General features: G+C 42.8%; 2 protein-coding genes across 2 annotated transcripts; one reads left to right on the forward strand and one right to left on the reverse strand.

The window, feature by feature from the left end:
* Nucleotides 1-4,724: 4,724 nt before the first annotated feature.
* On the reverse strand, nucleotides 4,725-9,587 carry ube2l3a (ubiquitin-conjugating enzyme E2L 3a). Its single transcript, XM_080530263.1, has 4 exons — nucleotides 9,522-9,587; nucleotides 8,007-8,102; nucleotides 6,378-6,564; nucleotides 4,725-5,594 (listed from the first exon to the last, which is right to left on the reverse strand). Exons 1-4 carry the CDS (start codon nucleotides 9,546-9,548, stop codon nucleotides 5,440-5,442), a joined length of 465 nt encoding a protein of 154 aa, XP_080386389.1. The 5' UTR covers nucleotides 9,549-9,587; the 3' UTR covers nucleotides 4,725-5,439.
* Nucleotides 9,588-17,351: 7,764 nt separating this feature from the next.
* Nucleotides 17,352-19,321, forward strand: hic2 (hypermethylated in cancer 2; the record flags this gene model as incomplete). Its single annotated transcript, XM_080529403.1, has 3 exons — nucleotides 17,352-17,570; nucleotides 17,726-18,473; nucleotides 18,579-19,321. 3 exons carry the CDS (start codon nucleotides 17,352-17,354, stop codon nucleotides 19,319-19,321), a joined length of 1,710 nt encoding a protein of 569 aa, XP_080385529.1.
* Between the last annotated feature and the right edge of the window lie 3,474 nt (nucleotides 19,322-22,795).

Consider the following 22,795-nt stretch of genomic DNA (forward strand, 5'->3'; position numbering starts at 1 on the left):
AAGTACAGCCTGCTCTGGCCCTTCTTATAAGACCAGTCCAGTTTGTCGTCCAGATGCACCCCCAGGTACTTGTAGGTCTTCACCACCTCGATATCCTCGCCCCGGATGTTAATGGGCAACCGAGGTGGCTTAGACCTACGGAAGTCTATAACTAGCTCCTTGGTCTTGGTTTGATTGAGGAGCAGACCATTCCTCTCGCTCCAGACGCTGAAGGCTCCTATCAGATCCCTGTACTCCCCCTCCCGTCCATCCCTCACGCACGCCACTATGGCTGTATCGTCAGAGTACTTCTGTACGTGGCAGGACTCAGAGTTGTATTTGAAGTCTGATGTGTACAGGGTGAACAGGAAGGGAGCCAGCACAGTTCCCTGCGGAGCCCCGGTGTTGCTCACTACTGTGTCCGAGACACAGTTCCCCAGCCTGACTGACTGTGGCCGTCCAGTGAGGTAGTCCATGATCCAGGATGTAGTGGAGGGATCAACCCCCATACCTGAAAGCTTCTCTCGGAGTAGAAGAGGCTGGATGGTGTTAAAGGCACTTGAGAAGTCAAAAAACATTATCCTCACCTGACTTCCCGGCTCATCCAGGTAGGAGTAAGCACGATGGAGGAAGTAGAGGACAGCGTCATCCACACCAACTTTTTCCTGGTACCCGAACTGCAGGGGATCACGTGCATGTCTGTATACAGATAACAAACTCATTCCCCTCTCTCTTTTCTGCCAATTTCTCCCCCCTACTTGATCATGTAAAATCAGATCTCCAAAGATGGGGCAGTCTGCCTCTGTCCCTAGTAGGCAGGATACAGTCAATAAAGATGACGATACTCCCTAAATTCTCGTACCTCTTCCAGTGTATCCCATTATTCCTGCCCAAATCATTCTTTAAATCTCTTGATAAAATCATTTCCACATTCATTTGGCAAGGCAAACAGCCCAGGATTAAAAAACACACATTGCAAAGAGGCCGTGACAATGGTGGCTTGGCTTTGCCTAATTTCATTTACTATTACTGGGCTGCCAATATTCAAAAGATGAATTACTGGCTTCGCTCTCCTTTGACAGACTGGTGCTTGCTGGAAGCTGAATCTTGCTATATATCCTCCCCTCCTGCAATGATTTACTCTAAATTGCCTATATCCCCCTCCAAATTTACCTGAAACCCGGTGGTGTTAGCTACCCTTAAGATTTGGGCCCAGTTTCGTCTCCACTTTAAGTTTACAGACAGCTCCATTAATGGTCCTATAAATAAGAATCATCTATTCCCTCCCTCCACTTTGGATTCCGCCTTCTTGCTCTGGAAGGACAGAGGCCTTACAAACTTTTCGAACCTCTTTGAGAATAACATTTTTTGTAGTTTCGAGATGATATGCACTAAATATAACTTGCCCCGGAGTAATCTCTTTCGTTATTTTCAGATCAGAGACTTTGTGAAAACCCAATACCCCTCTTACCCCGAAGTGCCACACAATCAACCCTGGGAAAATCTTATGGCGTTCACGGTCAAAAAGGCCTTATCTCAAATATATACCACTCTCTCACTTGTCTCGACACACACTCTCTAAACAAAAATAGGAACAAATGGGAAACTGAACTCAATGAAAACTTCACTGACGAGTGGTGGGATGGAGCGATAGGCCGCATTAACACCTCAACCTCTTGTGCCAGATTAGGCCTTATTCAATTCAAAGTCTTCTATAGGCTTCACTTTTGCAAATCTAAACTCGCAGCAATATATCCTGATGTAGAGGACAAGTGTGAACGATGTGCTTTATCCCCAGCCAATCTTACCCATATGTTTTGGTCATGCCCTAGGCTGGTAACCTTCTGGACTACTATCTTTAAGATACTGACAGAGTTTTTTCTGTTAATCTCGAACCCTCACCCCAGATATTATACATATTTGGAGTTCCACAAGATTTCAGTCTCCTAACCACCAAGGATTCTAATATAGTAGCATTTACAACACTGCTAGCAAGGCATAGAATTTTACTAGGATGAAAATCTCCAACTCCTCCTTCAATAGCCATGTGGCTTACAGACATAATGCACTTCCTAAAGTTAGAAAAGATTACGTTCACGCTTAGAGGTTCAACGAAAACATTCTACTTGCACTGGCAACCGTTCATTACATATTTTGAGAACCTGACAGCACTTCCTACAAACGGATACTTATGTAACCAAGCAGTTTGTTGTCTGCCTTGGCCTCTGAGACCATGACGTTTCCAAATAAAACTGACACTAACTTGCCTATGAATATTGTAGCTCATGATCTGACGCCTGAATATGACTTATGTAAGCAGCAATCTCCTACTACATCATTTATACAACCTAGCAGAATTCCTTATGATATTATTCCCCCCCATTTTTTCCCTATTATTATTCCTTATTTTTTTATTTTTACGTGTATATGTATGTATACATGTATTTATTTAACAGCCCTGCTTATCATTTACACCTGAATCCTTGTAACACTAACGACTCACATGACACCAGGGTGGGAAAACAACATCATTGGGCACAATTAGGACATGTTCACTATGGGGTGTACTCACTTTTGTTGCCAGCTGTTTAGACATTAACAGCTGTGTACTGAGTAATTTTCGATGGACAATAAATCTATACTGTTATTCAAGCAGCACACTGACTACTTTAAGTTATATCAAAGTTTCATTAAGATAGTGTTATCCCCTGAAAGGATATGACAGAATATTTGCAAAAATCTAAAGGGTGTACTCACTTTTGAGATATACTGTATGTTATGGCAATGTCCCACACTAACTGAGATTAGACTAACAATGACTGACATAGCCCTATTTTCATACGTATGTTATCATTTATGGTACATATTATTTATTTTTTAAAGTGTTTTTTAGATGTATGGCTGGAAATGCAGAATATTGAGTGGCATGTGGCTGCCATTTATTTAGCATAAATATGGCCGACATAGCCTCATTTGCATATTTCATTAATTATGGTGCTGATCAATTTGCATGTAATATGGTCTTTTTTTTATGTGGGAACTTTGAGAACTAACTTGTTAGGGATCGGTACATAGGTTACTTCTTATGTATCAAGTTCCATGTCAATCAGACTTATGGTACATTTGAAGAAGATTATTTTTTTTGTATTTCACAAAATTCTAAATAGTGTCTTTTCAGTCCAAATAGCTTATTTGGCCTCAAAGTTGAAACATTCAACATGTTGCTATAGCGCCCCCTTCTGGAATCCTAGCGTAAAATTCTAGCGTAAAATAAAAAGGGTGTGGCCCAGGGTCCTCCGTGCCTGCCAAAAAGCAAAACAAGTTACCAATATTTGTGAGAGTCATGGCCATTTTTTATGGGCTTAATAATATAACTAACAAAAACAATAGGGTACGTGAACTCACGCCCTTCATTTTTGGGGTGCAGATTGAAAACATGAAAATTACCCTTGTTTTCTAGTCGTTGAAACTAGATGGTAGTTGAGTTGAAAACTCCACTCCACCAGAGGGCATTGGCAGTTGTTGCCGATGATGCCTATCAATATTCTAGAGCCAGCGATGCGTCACAATAAAAACAGACAATGAACTGTAATGAGGTAAGGGCGTCCATGAGCCATTCAGCAACGTTCTCAGAAGACAGGGTTGTGAATGGGCTTTGATGCGAACAGTCGAAAAACATGATTATGTCTGTGATCTTCAATGATACACAACCTAATCTAGATAGCTGCACTTCTTTAATACTTAAACACCTTACACCTAGACCAGTCTGATAATAATGCAATAGTGAACGGATTGGGAGGTAAGTGAGAAATAAATAAACAAAGTTAAAGCTAACCATGCATGTTTGTTAAATCAAATGTTTTGATCCAATTAAATATACTTCACACAAACTCCAGAGACTCTCAACACCCCTAGAAGCCAACCATGCACTGGTCAGTCTGATCGCTACAGCTCTCAAACACTGAGGGCCGGTTTCACAGACAAGGCTTAAAACGAGTCCTAGACTAAAAAAAATCTTCAATGGAGATTGTACATTGAAAGTGTGATTTAGTCCAGGACTAGGCTTAAGCCTTGTCTCTGAAACAGGCCCTGAGTGTTCTCCATCGATGTTCTCTATATGCCGCGACGAAACACCTTCACCAGAAGTCTGATGTCATCAAAAAAGCCTTGCTTTCACTTAAGATGCTTTAATTCTTCTTGTCTTTGTTATTTTAGCACATTGTTTCTATTACATTTGACTCGGCTATATATATTTATTTTTATTCTGTGAAGTGCATTGTATTGCATCAGTGTACAAAACGTGATGCAGTTTGTTCATCATGCTGGTTTGAAAATATTTCCTATTCAATAAATGTCATGGTGATGTCACTGCACAGGGTCAGGACAAACTGTGAACCCCATTTTAAGACCCAACCATCGTCATCTCAAATGTAAATAGTAACAATAAGTCCAGATAGCTCTACTATGTGGAAACAGAAAAGTAAAGATTGAGTCACCCCAGTGAGTCAATCACCCAGTATGTGTGTTGTATGCCAAAACATAATCAGTGCTATTCAAAGAGGCTTGGTAATAATTAATATGTTCAATAGCCACCAGATGTTCTGCATGTGGAAAATGACTTCCCGAAAAGAGACCAAAGGGTACAATCAAAGAGCGCTATATCCTTATCAGACCTTAACCTTATAACACCACGTACTAGACACACTCAAATACTTCTCTGGTAATCACTCAAGTCATACAACATCTTATTTTTTTCTCTTCATTTTTATAACATCTGAAACATTGTACTGGTGATAAACTGAAGTTTTATGGTGAACTTAAAAGCTAGTTCCACAGAGTAAAGTGCAACTTAAGCAAAAAAAAAAAAGGAAAAAAAAAGAAATATATATATAAAAGAGACATTTTGCCACACAACTCCAGAACCTTGGGGCTTTTAACATGTTATCTATAATTTCCTTGCTTTGGGGGTTGGATTTTTTGTTACATATTTATGTGGGGAGAGAGTGAAAGGAAATAAGGATTAACAATCAACCACAACTTGAACATTGCATTTAGCTTTCAAAACAAACCCGAAATTTCTATACAGAGATCTGCATAAGGGACTCAAACATTTCTGTGAACAAATCTAGCGAAACATCAATTTTGCTCGTCTTTCTTTCATTTTCTTTAACAAGTTGCCCTCTAGGACCAATTTCAACATGTTTATAATTTAAGAAATCAGTAGAAAGTTAGTAACAGCCACAAGCCAACACCCATAAGTGACAGACTTGTCTGATTCACAAAAAAGTCCTGCTTCCAGGGCAAAGTGAAACTGAGATACACCACTCCAGGAGGGGCGTGGTGGGGGGCTGCTAGAAGAATGTGTGTATGCGTGTTGGGTGCAATTTTTGGGGAGCAAAGGTAAGAGCAGAGAGGGTCACGGGGTTCTTGAAGAGGGAGGAGGGAGTCCCACCGCTGCTCTCAGTCCACAGGTCGCTTCTCCCCATGTTTCTTTGTAAACTCTTCTGCGTTCTTAAAGAATTTTTTACGGTCCTTAGAGTATTCCTCTGCTAGGTCTGCCCGCAGTGGATGCTCGGGCTGGGGGTCGTTCACCAGAGCAATCAGGGACTGGATCACTGCGGGGTAGAGACAGGGGGGGGGGTCATCAGCACAACAATGACCATCACAAGAAAAGGTGATTGTTTTGGGGGAAAGTCAATCACAGAAAAAAATCTGTATTAAGGCAAAGGCATTTTTGTGGAAAAACCTATCCAGTCGTAATGTAACCGAGTTGAAAAGGTGATGAACTCACTCACCCCCTCCCACACCATCAAATTGCTAGCTTTACGGTGGCGTAGCTTGCTAACCTCGGGTATTTTGGTGACAGTCACGTGTGTTATAAAGAGGAGGCCGATTCGAAATTCGTGTTCAGCTCAGAAGCAATATATTGTTTGCAGCCGCATGAGGCCTGTTACACTAGCTCAAGATGTGTGTGTAACCATCACTGGGATGGAAGAGACTAAAAACATGATATGTGGTGATCAGCACAAACATTTTGAAACATATTCTAATTTAGGGGCATTAATCACTGCAGAAAGAAAGACCAAACAGAGAAACACTTGAGGCAACACGCTCTGGAGATAACCTGTTAAATGAAATGCATATATTACTGCTTTGAACAGCCGAATGTAAAGCATTACTCAGCTGTGCAGAGATTGTAATGAAAGGAAACAGTTGAGGTAGGACCAGAAAGCAGAGATGTGACCAGCATACCAGTGGATATCAGGGAAAAGAAGATATCGGCTTTTGGCCAGGTCAGTTTAAATTCTATATTAAATTCTATATATGGAACGCCATAAAGTAAAAAAGTTACGTAATAACACAAGTTTTGTGTGTGTGTGTGTGTTTCCACACAGTACCTTGGTCAGTTTTAGTGGCTGGTTTCCAGTTCTCTGCACTGATCACAGGCAGGCACACCTGTCCCTTCTCGTCGATGTTAGGGTGGTAGATCTTCGTCTTGAACTGGATCTTGGGGGGCTTGAAGGGGTACTCTGCTGGGAAAACGAGCTCAATTCGAAACGCACCTTTGTCGTATGGGGGGTTGTCCTGTTAAAATGAAAATGGGGGGGGGGGTTGGATGAGATTAATATAAGACACAGACAAATAAAAAGAAAGAAGAAATATAGCAAAAACTCTATTGGACACATCTTATTTCAACATGTCCTTGAGAATGCGTTGGATTTTGCGTTGCGTTATGGATGTCTGTGTTTGACAGGGATTTTGGTCTTCATGCACTGTTCATAATCCAGTTCATAATGACTTCTCAGGTGGTTGAAAAGATTAGTCCTGACACGACGCAAATGCACACTTTGCATAGTATGTGTTCAGGGTTTCTCCTGCATTGAAAAGGCTTAGGTGGCCTAAGGCTTTTTTCACCCTGCCTGAGCCTTCTAGGAGAAATCATGCAAGAACTTTTTTTTTACAAAATTGTCCGTGCATTTATTATTGCAATTTGGTCATCCCAGCAGAAGGCGCTGCTAGACTATCGAGAGAAACAGAGAGAAAGATGGCATCAACGGCATAAGCAGGCAATCATTGAGCGGAGCCCCTTAAGGGACATAAGCTTATTGGCCCTGAACCGTAGTTGGGAGCGCACTGGTTACTTTAGACTAATTTAACGAGGCTTGTAGCTGGTAACTAGCCTTAGCTAGAGATTCATATAAAGAAACAAAGAAACAGTGAGCGGAAGAGAAAAAATCTCACACTACCAACATAGAAGAAATTGGGGGGTTTTGGAGAGCAAGAACACAATAAATCCTGAGTTCTGAGGGAGAAATAGTCTGGTTAGTTAAGGCCCGTAAGGTCAGAAAATAATGTTTATTGTCAAACCAATTAAAAATATGAAAAAGAGAATAGAGTAACCATTTTCTTAATAATGTCAGCATCTCAATAATGTCATTAAAAGAACAAGCACCAGGTTTGCGGGTTCACAAATTGTTTGCGCGCATGCGCACACACAATAAATCTTCACCTACAATCTGACTGCCTACGCCTTGTTTTGAGGCAGGAAAAACCCTGGTGTTCCTCCTGATTAACATCCCTGGCCCCATATCCAAAGTAATTCCACACAACAGAAACTGAACTCTTTTTTGGAACCAACGTTTCGCCTTCCTCTGCTCCTCCTGACATTTACTTTGCCTATCATAGGTCTATACCTACCTCATCTTTGCCTGTGTATTTACATTTTGCCTTGTGGAGCCTATTGTCACTGGTCATAAACGTGTTGTAAAGCAGAGACGGAAATAGTTTAACACACCACACACTCGAAAACAAACACCTGTGATTGGTCAGACAAATTAAACCATGAATAACTTGTTTGTAATCCACCAGGCAAGCTTTGTTCTTTTTTCATGGAAATAAAAAGTAATCGTCCCCTGCGACGATCAATTAATTTTGGAGGCCAATATCGAAATCATGATTTAAGCAGTATATGACTAACTGTGCAGCCCTAGGTCAATGTTGTCTTGGAGAGTAGTATCACTACTTACAGGAACGATGAGCCCTTGCCAAGTCAAAATATTTGTTTCATCCACTTGAATGTTACGGAAATTCTTCATTCCAGACTTGCGGATTTCATCAAGTTCCTGTAAAACAGAGAATAGAAAACATACGTGAGTTCTTCTGTAAACTTTGATCATGCATCATAAAATGTCCACATTCAGGAAGTACAGTAGGCTTTATGAAGATAAAGGAGTGATGGAACACTATTTCACTGTGTTGCCAGTGTCATAAAAACTTAATGGGGCCGATTTCACAGGCGAGGCTTAAGCCTAGTCCTGGACTAAATTACACTTGTAATTCTCCGTGTAATTCTCCATTGAATATGCTTTTTAGTCTAGGATTAGGCTTAAACCTTGTCTGTGAAACCGGCCCAATGATTACAAAGACATTTCTGCAGTGTACCACATACATAAACATTGTGTTTATGTGAGCAATTTCAACTGGCTCATCTTGTCAAAACAGCCACACCCCTTCGTTAGTGCTTCCTAGCATACACTGGGTCACTGGAGTACACACTTGTAAGACAGGAAAAACAGGTCATACATGTTTGTTTGTTATCTTTTACAGAGAATTGTGTTGTAGCAGTGACTTGGTCATGTTATTTGGAGACCATACGGCCATTGCGGTAAAATAAAGAGAACGCCTGCTTCCAAATTGAATCCCTACCTCGAATTTGACGTCGTTGATCGATCATTTACTAGCTAATAATGTATAACCCTGAATCAATTCCACCTAGCCATTTTGATAAAGAACGTGTTTACTACCAGTATTGCTCAGCTGATGTTGGCCTCATAGCAGGCCTCGGGTCCGAGGTCGAATGAATGAAACTGACTTCATTTGGCAGTCGCTCAACTTCTACATTTTCGCTTTCGATTCATTCGATGACTGTTCAAAATCACGCGAAGCGAGACGCCCAAACCTCCGGACCTCTATGTCATGATGAGCTACCTGGCTAACGCCGCGTGTTTGATATGAGAACAGACAAACGAGCCAAACTAAAGTGAAGTCTGGGTGAGCGGCTGACGACGTCGTCTCCCTCACTCCCACCCCTGGTAGCAGGGTTAGGGTTAGCTACTTCTAACAAACTCGTTTCGCTAGTACACATTCGGAGTATCACAGAAAACATAATCCTAGATTTGACACTATAACGAACGAAAGCTACATTTCAACAACGTAGCATTTTAAATCAGCATCTTAACGGGAATGACTCGTGTTATTTGACACATAACAGTTGGTTGTGTTCTGGCCTAGCCGGCGGGTAAGAACGCCGGTGCTCAGCTAGCCGACATGACTAGCACGGCTAACGCGTTAGCTTAGCTTAGCTCGCTAGCCTCTTCTAATCTCCCGTCTGACGGATTGTATCTGATTATCTGATAGTAGACGGCTGAACGATACCGATTAAAGGACATTTGCGGTTTTGTCTAAACATTTAAGGGTTCACACGCAACACTTCTATTGTTTCTCTTAGTGAAAATTGTAATTTGATTGATCAGGAAATGTACCTTGTGCAGCCTCCTGCTCGCCGCCATGGTGGATCTGTATGTACCCAGAATACACAGCGAAGGTGATGTCGAAGTGGTCGTTTTCGTCTCTGCCACCAGTGGGGTGCATTCTTAAACACGCTCTGGAAATGTTATCAGCACTTATGGAATGCCTGTCGTCCAATCAAATTACTCGATCCTTCTATGACGTTGAACTCTGTGTGCGCTCCGGCGCTCTCAGAACGTGCTTACGAACGCACCCAATATGTTATGTACCGTGTACGCGCCCTTCCTTCTCCCATGTGAAATTATCGGACTGCACTTTAATTTTTCCTCTAGCATACTTGGACATGTATTAATCCACCGATGTCTAAAATTTGAGTTGTGTAGAATTCGTTTTGACAAACATATACTCATTAATTATAATTATAATATGACTTGTCTTTTCAGTGATGACAGTAGAAGTCAGAACCAAAGCAATAAGGACTTACATTCTGTATTGTTTATGTTTTTTTCTTGACAGGGGATTTTGTAAACAAGTGATGCTTAAAGTAATCTTTTGAAAACTAATAATGCTCTTCTGGGATGTCCTTGAGCAGAACATAGACATCTATGCTATTTATGCTAAGATTCATGTTCCCCATTGTTTGTTGGTGACTGCAGGCAGAAATCAGTAATTGCTACTTTAAAACAAGCTAAACAGACCGAAAAAAAAGCGTAATTATTTCACTGTACTTTAGTTTATCATTGCAGTTGGGGTATTGACTATAACTATTACTAATAGTACTCCTAAACAAACTCTTTTTAAACAAATGTATTTTAAAATGTCTAATGCTTTTCTAATTCTGTATATTTATTGAAAATACACTGTTGTGTCATAGGACAAAGTAGTTTTATGATTGTTTATGTTATTTTGTCAAAGTAAACTTTTAATCAAAGGGTTAATATGGGGGGGGGGGCTCAAGGGTACAACATGTACAATATTGTTTGCAGTGCCAGTTAAACTTCAATTTGATCATGTAAGCTTGTCAACAGGGTAGTCAAGTCCCTCACTGGATCATATGTATGAGCTATTGTACCCTTTCTGCTGCTTTGAATGAACTGAGGTGTTCGTGAACTGGACATCCCTCAGGGGGCATATGTTTTTGTCATGGCATACCAATAAATTCAGCACGAGACCATGGCAGCATCTCAAACGTGTTGATTGACCTCATCTCCTAGTCTTCCACTTTATCTGCAGCACTACTCTGATGAGAGGGGTGAATGGGAGGAAGCATGAGCTTTAAGTACAGATGAAGGAAGTAACACAAGGAGAGCAGGACACTTTACTATTGACACCACTCCCAGGCTAGTTCACCAGTCAGACTGGTACAGTAAGGTCTCAGTGGATGAGGATTAGGAGAGTCTTTCAAAAAGTACAATAGGTGAGTCTGAAAACAAAAACTATGTGTGTAAGGAAGTATTTAAAATGTTTTATTGTCTATTATCTTTTTTCTTGATTGTCCTTTTTTTGTGTTTGTAATGTTATTTATAACAATTCCCATGGACATTTTTCATTGACTAGACAGAACTGTTTGTTTGAACTGCTTCAGTTTTTGGTACCAATTTTCAAACAATATATACAGTATATATTTTCAATATATTAATTAAAGCCACATTCTATAATATTTCACATTATGAAATGACATTCAGGAATATGACTTGATGAATGTTGTAATGAGATTATTGCAACCTTTTGTACCTTGCCTTAACCAAAACAAGCAGAACATATCTCTTATGAACATATCTCTTATCTCCATGCTGCTCATGGAAGGTAATTTCCTGAGCACAGGTGATAGACATCATGTGCTATTTTCTTGTGAAAATTCCATTGGCATTGCTTTGATTGTGGTCCATTCTTTGATTGTATGCACATCTTGCAGTGTGGCTTGGTGCTGTAGGCCTATGGCAACAACTTGTAGAGTGTATAAACATGTGTTTTATTTATAAAACTGGGATACTTTAGGTTACAGTGAGATTACAGTGGCAGTCATACTTCAGGCTATCTGGATCGGAACTAGCAGGTACAGTTTAAAATAGTAGTTTGGTTAAAACCATTGTTGTAACTTCTTATGATTTGTGTGTCCTACCTGTCAGATTGATTGACTCAATGATTGCTTTATTTTTTAATTACTTTTTAAAGATGTTATCTGAAGAGCCACTGACCCTTAGGACTGTTCATTTGTATCTTACACCAAGCATATTGAGGTGACATATTGTCACACATAGGACTTTTCTTAGGTAGGCTACTCTTACAGCCTTTAATGATCAGATACCAAATCATGGTGGCCTATGGTAGGCCTATTTAGGCTATCCGATCCGAGGTCCAATGATATTCCTGGGTCTTCATCTGAACGTATGTCGTGCTTTACCTTAACCAAAAGCTCTAGTGATAGTAAATCCCTTGGTCTTGGGCGTTTTTTTTTCTTCGTTTTTTTTCTAGCCCAGCCCACCTCGGCGGATGCGTTGAGGAGCGCCTGCTTTTTCCCTCCCCTCTCTCCCTAATTCAGTTGGCTTTTATTTAAATGTGGGTCAGGGGTTAGGGGTTCCCTGCGTCACACAAACCTGCAGTGGCAAGATGGCGATCGGAGGGGTATGAGGTGTGAGATCAGGATGGGATATTGAAACCGCTTTCATCGATGATTTGAGGTATTGTCGATCTCCGCTTGTCTTATCGGCATCTGTTATGTCCGTGTGTGTGTTTGTGTCGAATGCAGCTTTTGAAAAATGCACTAAAACCAAGCGGTGGGCTGCTCGCCTGACCCAGAGGGTCTCTCCTCTCGTTGTCCGTCCAGAGGGTCTCTCCTCTTGTTGTGTGCCCACCACGGACTCGAAGCCCTCGTAGAGCAGCTTATCAACCACCTGCGCTTTGGCCCCCACTAATCCGTGCATTGCGGGCTTCGGTGAGTGATTTCCTCCCTGGCAAGAGATAGAGATTTGGTACATTTTCGCAATGTGTTTCCAACAGTGTAATTGGATTTACCTGGTTACACACTGGTATGTGTTTTCGGCTTCAGCCAGCTCCCAAGCAATCGTCTCACCCAATGGTTGTCGGTGTAGGACTCACCGCAGACTAGAGCACAGCAGGGCGATGTGTGGCCAGAGGGAGACCACTGCTGAAACAGTGTTACGATCACTGGATAATAATGATATGATCAGGATCACTGCTGAAACAGTGTACTATCACTGGAGAATAATTAGATGATCAGGATCACAGCGTCGCTACAATGTTTGTCTTTTGCTTCGAATGCGACGGCCTATGTAACCTTGTATCTTATGTTATGTGGTAGGTAGTCGCTGATATATCGAGATGTTCCGTCTCCTTATTTCCCTATTCAGGTCATATTCATCAGTGAAATAATAAGGCAATGTTCTAAAACGTTATTCGAAATAATGTTTGTCACGTTTCAAATCGTGTTGACAGGTTTCATGAACGACCATAAATAATCAAAAGTTATTCGTTTCAGAATTCAGGCATATCCGACCATAGCGCTTTGATTTGATACCATTTTACATGAATTTGTTCTTCACCTTTGATGTTAAGCAATGTTTTATAACACAACACACCATTTAAACCATAAGTAATGATGCTATTGTTGACACCTCTTAACATGCGTAGCATCCAGGAGGGGAAACATATACATGGTAACACACAGGAATCTAGCAGGATATCCACAATACTTTCGCCAAACAGCTAGATGAAAAGTTGTAGTTGTTATTCGTGATTGGTATATTTATTTGTTCCTTTTCTTTAATTTCGTCATGTTTTATATAGAGACACCTTTCTGGTGACGTGATGTTGCCTTTTTGTTATGTGTCGTCATCTCTGCTGACAAAAGGTATTTTCAGTCACTTGCTGTTTCTATCTTCAGATACATCATTCGTTTGGTCTTGGATGGACACAAGTGTAGCAGCTTTGTTAGTAGATAAATCGCTTGCAAAGATACAGAGGGAGCAGACACTGTGGAATGTAGTAATTACACTATTATGCAATTCACAAACACCATGTTTTTATTGGGATTGCTGTGTATGCGAACACTGGGGATCAATTTGGGTTAATGTGGCTAATTCCCATAGGCCAATTCCCATAGCAAATAATTCTTAACCTGCTCTAGGCAAGATAGCGATTAACTCTGTCCTGATTTGATTCTTCGTTTAGTAGAGAACCATTCAAGTCCTGTAGGTTTCAAATTTGTTACATCTCATTATACAAGTATAAGAGAGTAAAATTCTTAGGCTTCAGTTCCTCGACATTGCAGCGACAAGAGAAATAAAGTGGCAATATTTATAAGAGACAAATAAGACAAGTGGCAATAGTTGTGAAAGACAAATAAGGCGAGACAGAATTGAGCAATACCATAGTGGTAGTAATACAAATAGCATGAGTATTGCACTCGGTGGCAGTGGATGTAGAGATAGTATTTGTGGCTGTGTGCTTAAGGGAAGGTAGTCCGTGTGCATGGGGTGTGCTTAAAGATAACTTGCCCTCAGTAGGCTTGTTTATAAGCCAGCTTGCCTGATGGAAGTAGCTGTTGGTTAACCTCTGAGTTTTAGCCCCGAGGCTACGGTTAGAGGCTTCGTCTCTTGGTGGACATCAGCTTGAGCAGACTGGTTGGGGTGGCTGGGGTCTGCACTAAATCAATTAGCCTAATGGGATATTCTGTGCTGTCACTAATCCAAATATAAAAAATAAGATTGAATATAGAATGTGCCATTGAATATGGCTTCGCGTAGGGTACCTAATAAATATAGCCTAATGCCAGTCAGGCTAGATACAGTCATGTGACCCTCAACCAGTGGCCCGGCCTACAGTATCCAGCTGCAGACCTGGATATTGGCCTGGGAAGGCATAATGACTGGACAGCCTGGGCCTACTGCTTTGGGTCTGTGGCCTCTGTCTAGGGGATGAGGATGATCACTGGAAACCAGGACAAAGGCTAGAATTAGAGATGGAACTCTGATAATCGATAGATGCATCATTATACATTCCTGTCATGATTCATAAATGTAAGACCCACTCCAGAAAACAGACTTATTTACAATAAATAACAGATTTGTACTAGATATAGTGAATATAATGCTACCATTTGTCATTGTTCTCACTCTTCTGCTGTCTCGGTCTCCGCCACTACGTAGCGTTGCTTATATACTGTGATCACACTGTAAACATACTATATTTTAAACATACTATATTTAAGTGTTGTACAAGAGCTTGCTTTTGTTTGCCAGCCAGTAATCTATACCAGCCCCGCCTGACATGGAGAGCTTGTAGTTGTACTCTATAACCAAACCTGTTTACTCATGTTTGTTTATGGATCCAAACCCTGCCTGCACTTTACCTACAGAAGATTTCATGAAGCAGTTTTAGATTTAAAGCAACAACTTGTTTTTCAGCTCTATGGCCTTCAGGCATATCCATAGCGCTTTGATGCGCAACCTTTATACATAACTGTGTTTTTCTACATACCTTTATTGAATAACTCAGATACTTGAGCATCTTTACTCCTTAGCACTGATCATTCGATGAAGGGGTAAGGAACAAAGTCCCCTTTGAAGGCAGAGAAGACTAAAAGGAATTCCACCTATCATTACACACGTCACATGTTCTTCATAGTTGACTGTCTTACTTGTTGATCTTAGCTTAGTGAAACAACTCTCCAGACAGTCAGATCAAAGCCAGTTGAATTTCATCAAGTGATGATACGGTGCTGTATGAGGCGGGGGGGGGGCTGCAAACCCATAAAAACAGCCATAGTGTCTTATCGACACCAAGTGTGCAGCCCTCAGATTGGATTGCTCAAACGTTTCGTTGTGTATTTTTGGCTGACTGGGATTTGTGTGATACTGTATCGATGTGTGGTAAAACAGATGTGGTTCATCCTTATCAGCAGAGAGTTATTACTAACTCTGTACCATCCTAGACCGCTTAAAATACACAAGGGTGGTGCCACTGCCCTATCTCACTACTGTTACGGGCCCAGATGAAGAACACCTTGTAGGAAATGGGATGGGTGGAGAATCGTTCCACAATTTCTCTTTCACTATTTCTGGAGCAGCACTGTAAAACTGCATTGTTAAAACTACTGTAGTCTTATACCGGTCTAATCATGGGTTATAGGTTCCTACTTTTACAGAAGCTATTTTCAATATCAGTCACTGTCTATGATATTGGTTGTAGGTACAGTAGGGTTATAGCTAGGGCCCATGGATTCTACCGACTAGGTCTTTATTTAATAAGGTTATTGAGTTGGGCTAAACAATTTTCAGTGATTCCCCATTATTACATCTAGACACAGCCCATACCTCTTTCTGTAAATGGGGGAGCATAGACAAACCCTATTTAACTTTATAGTCACGTGTTTAGAACTTTACAGAGTTTTAGTTTCATACAAAATAGTGTACTTATTTCAGATACTGTAATAGAAGATATCTTCATTTCCAGGGAAGTAGCCGCCATCTTGTTGTGATGGTCACTTTGAATGGTTTCTTGGTCCAAAGAACGACGAGGCCCATGTCTTACTGCATATTTGGCCAATGAGAGGGGAGTAGGAATCTGCGGGGGAGTACTTTGGCACAATACCGTAAAGTGGTATCGGGGCGGATGTATCTAGGGGTAGTTTTACGAGTATGAGTACTTGAGCATGGTATTGGGTACGAGTACTGGTATCTGTATCGTTGCATCCCTACTTGCAATGACAAACATTAAACAAACTCATTGTACGTGCACTGTTGGCAGTTAAAATGTTCGATATAATAAAGAACACACACACACACACACACACACACACACACACACACACACACACACACCAGTAAGTGAGAGGTGTTTCAGAGGAAAAAAAGTGGGAAAATTGAGACGTTGAAGGTCATTGAGAAGGTTGCGGGTTCACACCGTACCCGGTCTAATTTGTTCTATTTATAGCTGATCAGAAGCAGCCAGTCATTACTGGGAGTGGAGGTAGTAGAGGGGAGCTGGGTTCAGACTGAATGGAGCTGGCTGCTGTGATAATGAAGGGATGACTATCAGGGGTATGTTCTCTCTTTTCCCAGAATCGAATAGTGCCTAAGGAGATTATAACAGGCCAGGGTGTAGCAATTTCTTTCTTTTTTTCCTAAAATATTATGTGGTGGTTTATATAATTTGTTCATATTGAATTTAGAGTTAAGTTGACTTGTTTTAAGACCTCAGTGAGTTTGCGCAATGTTTTTCTTTTCAAAATGTTTTGGTTTGAGAATGCACACCACCAATCTCACCATTCCAAGCAATTCCATCCCATGGAGAAACACTTAATTTACGACTTTGATGAGATTAGTTTTCCACACTGCTTCAAAACAATCATCCTACTATCAAGGTATTGATCTGCTCTGTCAGGGTTCTCTCCTGCTAGTCTTGGGTGTCTGGTGTATCGGAGGTTTGTAACCTACTTAGGCTAATGGGTGGAGTAATTCTGGGCATTGCAGGAATTTTAAATGCATGTTGGAGCCTGCTGGAGCCAGTTTTCCCAGTTGTGTGTAGGTGTCACCCAACCACCCCTGCCCAGGGGTGCATCTCATCTGTCTAAAGTGGTGTCTTTTTTTTCTTTGTGTCCTCTCCTTCATCTGCACTGAATAGAACACGCAGAATGTGTCAGTGTTTTTTAAATCTGCTCTTTATATTGTGTAGTGGATGTTTCGACGAGTCCTGAGCGTTTGCGGTTGGATTCCTTTGAGCTATCGATGACATCAATCCCCTCTCTCTTAAATCTCCCCCCCCTCCCTTCTCCCTCTTTCTCTCTCACAGGTTTGTGAACCCCCCAAAAAAGAGTGTTTGAGATGGAACAGCCAAATTACGCTGGTCAGCTGCTGCTGCAGCTGAACCAGCAGCGAGCCAAAGGTTACCTGTGTGACGTCATCGTTGTTGTGGGGAACGCGCTGTTCCGGGCCCACAAGAACATCCTGGCGGCCAGCAGCATCTACTTCAAATCCCTCGTCCTCCACGACAACCTCATCACCCTGGACACCGAGATGGTGACTCCCTCTGTGTTCCGACAGGTGAGCGATCGGACTGGTACCTTTTATTTTATTTTTATAAAGCACTGTATTTGACCACTTTCTATGGTCTCCTTTTTCTTCAATACAAACTTCCCCAATTTGGACATTGAATATTTGAGTTCCTCCCCCCCCCCCCCCCCCCCTCTCTTCTCTAGGTGCTAGACTTCATCTACACGGGACGTATGTCCAGCTCTACTCCCAGCGACCACAGTTTCTCTGCCCTCCTCACGGCTGCGTCGTACCTCCAGCTGCCCGACCTGGCTGCCCTCTGCTGCAGGAGGCTGAAACACAACGGGAGGACCCCCTCTAGCACCAGCAAGACCCCCTCCTCCACCACCTCGTCGTCCACCCCTAACGGACGCGTCGCTCGTCCCCAACGGCTCTCCTCCTCCACCCCCTACAGAGTCAACAACAACAACAGCAGCGACCACCGCTCGGGGTCCAGAGAAGCGGAGACCAACACGCGCCAGAGAAGGGGGGAGGGCCGTCTCAAGGAGGACCTGTCCGAGGAGGAGGTGACCGTCTCGGGTTCGCAGTGCGCCTCTCTAAGCCACTCTGGAGGGGGCGGGCTCCATAACGGTCTAGAGACGGGGCTCGGTCTGGGGCTGGACTTGTCCAAGAAGAGTCCGTCAGGCAGCACGGCCACGGAGGAGGTGAGTCCCAGCAGCCTCCCGCAGGGCTCCCCTCACTCCGACGACTTCGACGACACACCCACTCCCCCCGCCGCCGCCACCGCCGCTGCTAACTCTAACTCAGGCAAAGAGCCCTCTGAGCAGGGGGAGGTTCAGGCACAGCCTCCAAAGACCACCACAGAACCTCAGCAGCAAAGGGCCCCTCGCAAGAGGCCCAGGCCCAGGAACGAGGGCTCCAAGGCGGGGGAAGCGGGGAGAGACCTGCCCAACGGTCTGAGGAAGAAACAGCAGGGAGAAAGAGGAGGAGGAGGAGGAGGAGGAGGAGGAGGAGGAGGAGGAGGAGAGCTCACACCCAGGGGGGACAGCGTGAGCCCAGAGCTGGACGACGGAGAGGAGAACGGAGACAGAGACAGAGACGGGGAACAGAGCGAGGAGAGCGGCCAGAGCGAGAGCGAGGGAGGGGGGCGGAACGGAAAGGGGAACAACAACTACATTTACCGCCAGCCCCAGCAGGGGTTCGAGCCGGCCCTGGGGGACAACCTGTACGTCTGCATCCCCTGCGGGAAGGGCTTCCCCAGCTCGGAGCAGCTCAACGCACACGTGGACACGCACACGGAGGACGAGCTCTACATCAAAGAGGAGGAGGAGGAGGAAGAGGAGGAGGAAGGTGGCGCGTACCCGAAGGACGAAGACCCCGACGCGGAATCCCCCGAGAACCTGACGTCGCCCTCGAAGGAGAAGAAGGAGGAGAAGGAGCCGGAGGCGGGCGACTCCCCGCCCCACCACATCTGCAGCGTCTGCAGCAAGAGCTACAAGGACCTGCCGTCTCTACGGCAACACGAGAAGAGCCACTGGCTCACCAGGCCCCACCCCTGCAACATCTGCGGCAAGCTGTTCACCCAGCGCGGCACCATGACCCGCCACATGCGCAGCCACCTGGGCCTGAAGCCGTACGCCTGTGAGGAATGCGGCATGCGCTTCACCCGCCAGTACCGTCTGGCGGAGCACATGCGCGTCCACTCGGGAGAGAAGCCCTACGAGTGTCAGCTGTGCAGCGGGAAGTTCACCCAGCAACGCAACCTCCTCGCTCACCTGAAAATGCACACGTCGCCCTCTTAGAAAAAAACAAAGAAATTCATTCTGGGGATTTTTTTTTTTTTTTTTATATATATAACTACAACCCCAATACCTCACTGGACATCCAGATTACCTCCTCTTTCAGAAGGGCTGTGTACCTTCAGAAACTCTCCACCCGAATGCACATCGAGCTAACATTCGTACATTTACGTATGCATACCTCATGGATGGATGCATCTCACCAGCATGAACTCCCACCCTCTACCTCTCCCCCCGCCCCCCCCCCCTCCCCCTTACACTATGTACCGTATATATCTCATTTATACAAAGCAAACCTCATACCTCACCTGTGTACCGGGAAAGGGGGGGGGGGGGGGCTGGTGGAGGTTGAAATTGAAGGATGGGCTCATTGTAATGCACTGGAATGAGGAATGGTGTGTTTGATGCCATTCCTGATGATGTTCCTCCATGCATTGTAATTAGCCCCGTCTTCTCTACCTCCGCCTACACTGCTCTGTGCTGTACTGTACTCCGAGAATCCGCCTACACATCCCCTCAGGTAAAGCCAAAGACATGTTGTTGTTGTTGTTGTTGTTGCTGCGAGTGTGTTCACCTCCTTCTCTTTCTGACTGCTGTGAGAAAGATTACCTACCAAACGGCAAAGGACTTACCTCTTCGTTCTCAAAGATGGCTGTGATAGACAAAATGGAGGTCATGAAGTACACCAAACTATAAGCCTATAAGACCCGACCTCACCAAGATGATTTAGATTTAGAAACCCAAATTCACTGTCTACAGTGGAGACTTTTTCCCGATGGTCTTAAAGACAGTGTTGTCCGACGTTCTAAATGATGTCACTGTAGCCGTTACAGTGGGGTTTAATGATGATAGCTTTTTGCATCCTACCAAACTTCTCCTAGGGTTTCTGTCCGACGCCTTGGCAACAGGGTAGCTAGCTTCATCTCTAAGCTAATTTCTGAGTCTTGATATTATACCTAGATTTGTTCTTATCTGTTATCTCATTTAAGGAGTTGTTTTTGGGCAGCAGGCTAATTTGGTTACTGTCTGATGTGTTCTAGTGGTAGACTAGAGATGAGTCAACCTGCTACTGTGTAAATATGCACAAACAGTCAGTTGGAAACAAGGCATCGTTAGAAGACGATCAGGGAGCTCCCTGATATAACTTGTTTAGCATAAGTCTCAAGGAAAAGTCAAACTAGGGTATGTGTTTAAGATAACTTATTGTTATGCTTTTGTGAATGTTGGAATATTCTATGTGGGTGGGGTGGGGTGGGGTGGGGTGTGGTGGGATTGGTTTCAGTTATTTGATATCTACTCTTTCGGTACTGTTGTGTTTTGTGTCTGAGTTTTCCCAACTTTTAAATGCAAGTCTATTGGCACAAGTAGTCTTGTCACACTGCTACCTCATACTTCCTCTAAGGAACTAAATAGATTAATACGAGTCTTGGACTGGACTCTCACAATATATATTACGTTTAAAATGTGGGGTTTCATAGTTCCAACCATTTTTCTCAAAGTCTTAATGCTACATTTGACAAAGATTCTTGTTTGAGGGACGAAAAAAAGCTTTTGGATAAATAACAGGTGAAGCAGAGAAACTGTTAGGATATGGTAATGTTAGTGATATCCAAAGATAGAATGAATGTCTAGGAGACAACAGTAAACAAATAAGCTTAAAGATCACAACCAAAGTGAATGAGAATGTAGTATCACCAATGATTTACCTCCTCTGAATATACTTAGTTACACACACACACACACAACGATGTGGTGCAATTTCCAAATGTTAATTTGACCAATGACTGTTGTACTGTCGTTTGTGAAGCCTCTGCTGATTGGTGCACTGGAAGCTTTCAATATTCTGTGTTTACATTGGCCACATAAAATCTCCTTTTACACTCTGTTCTCAGAAGGACTAAATAATGAATATCTGCCCGCAGGCATTTACAACGAATTGATTTTGCAGGGGGCATTATGAACATTTTATCCTGGTGTAAACCTTAATGAAAAAGCTCTCCTCCGATCCATTCCACCACTTCCTGTGCTGCTTTTATTGGTGTCAGGGGCCACATGTGTCTGAGTGAGGGAGTTAAGGAACCTCCTCATAGACCCATGTGGATGTTAGTACAGGCCACTCATTACATCTCTCAGCCTCGGTGCCATAGCAACAAACAGTGGAATGAGGAATGGAAGCATACAATGACAACTTTCAACTCAGGAACGTTATTGTCAGGGTCGTTTCTAACGGCGATACCAGCACTTAGCAGTTCTACTGGAAAGCTAACCCCCCCCCCCCCCTCTGCTCACTCGGTACAGGCGTTCAGAATGTAAATTGATAACAAGATGAAAGACTGATAGCAGAGGGAGTGAAAAGAAGTTTCAACTGTGACGATTATTCTCCTCCGAGACGGGGGATGGTTGATCGCCGTTGAAATTGGGGAAACTTGACACGCTTTTTTTCTTTTCTTTTTCTTTTTAGAAGGGGGGGCGGGGGGATGATCCTGTTTCTAATAGTAGAGGTGTTAGAATTAAGACTTTGATTGCTTCTTGAATGTTTAGCTGAATAGATAGCCGCATGCATTGTATAAAAGATATGAGCTTGTTCCAAATCTACAGTCTATTTTCTAAACCAAAGCACATATTGAATTATTGACAGCTGTGTGATGTAAAGATGCATTATGGATGTATGTGATCTCATTGTTTACATAAACTCTGACAGTCAGACCTCAGGCAGGGAGAGGCCAGTGCGAGTATAGCTAGGTACTTCTCCATAGTTGTCCATACAACAGTGTTGTTTGCATGTATTGTTACGCCTGTAGAAAGTAGTGGTATGCTTTTGTAAATTACTTCAAAAGGAAAAGCTTTTGATACCTGCTCAACTGTTGATTTGTGACCAACCAAATAGTTTTGCATTATAGGAGGCAACGGAGACAAGTTTATACTAAATGGAAACAAATAGAGTATATGAAATATTACCTCAAAGAAATAAAAACAGTCAGGGACTTTGTTATAGTTGTCTCTCTCCAGATGCTCACTGATTTTATATATTTCTGTCTCTGTGTTTTTGAATAAAGCTCAGACTCTGCCTTTCTTCATACATAGTTATTAACACTTATTGACAGAGTTCACTTTTATATCAGATGTCTATTGATGAATGTACTTTTATTTGTTTGATTCTCTATACATGAGAATCCTCAGTGGACAATACAAAGATGCTGTCAGAAACGTCGTTACTTAGAGATGAGTCAAAACCATTCAAGTAATAGTTCACCACAAAATCAATGGTCAGTCATGATGAGCCCTAATTAGGTCTGAAGCTGGTCTGAGAGTAGATCCAAAAAATAATGGCAAGTTTGGCACCATGGACTGCTGAGCTAGAGGATTCCTAATGCATATCCATCTATACACCATAGATAATGACTAAGTGTTTTGGGTGAACTATCCTTTTAAAACATAGCCATAAACCATGTCAACCTGTCACCAGGGGGGATTCCG

Source organism: Nansenia antarctica (assembly GCF_963989245.1).
Source record: "Nansenia antarctica genome assembly, chromosome: 4".
In the NCBI taxonomy this organism is placed as follows: Eukaryota; Metazoa; Chordata; class Actinopteri; order Argentiniformes; family Microstomatidae; genus Nansenia; species Nansenia antarctica.

Excerpts from the sequence above, each read along its gene's own strand:
- ube2l3a (XM_080530263.1), bottom strand. The coding sequence starts at position 9,548 with ATGGCGGCGAGCAGGAGGCTGCACAAG. Across the intron at positions 6,565-8,006 it reads GGCAAGGGCTCATCGTTCCT|GACAACCCCCCATACGACAA; the intron begins GTAAGTAGTGAT and ends TCATTTTAACAG. Across the intron at positions 5,595-6,377 it reads AGCCACTAAAACTGACCAAG|TGATCCAGTCCCTGATTGCT; the intron begins GTACTGTGTGGA and ends TCTACCCCGCAG.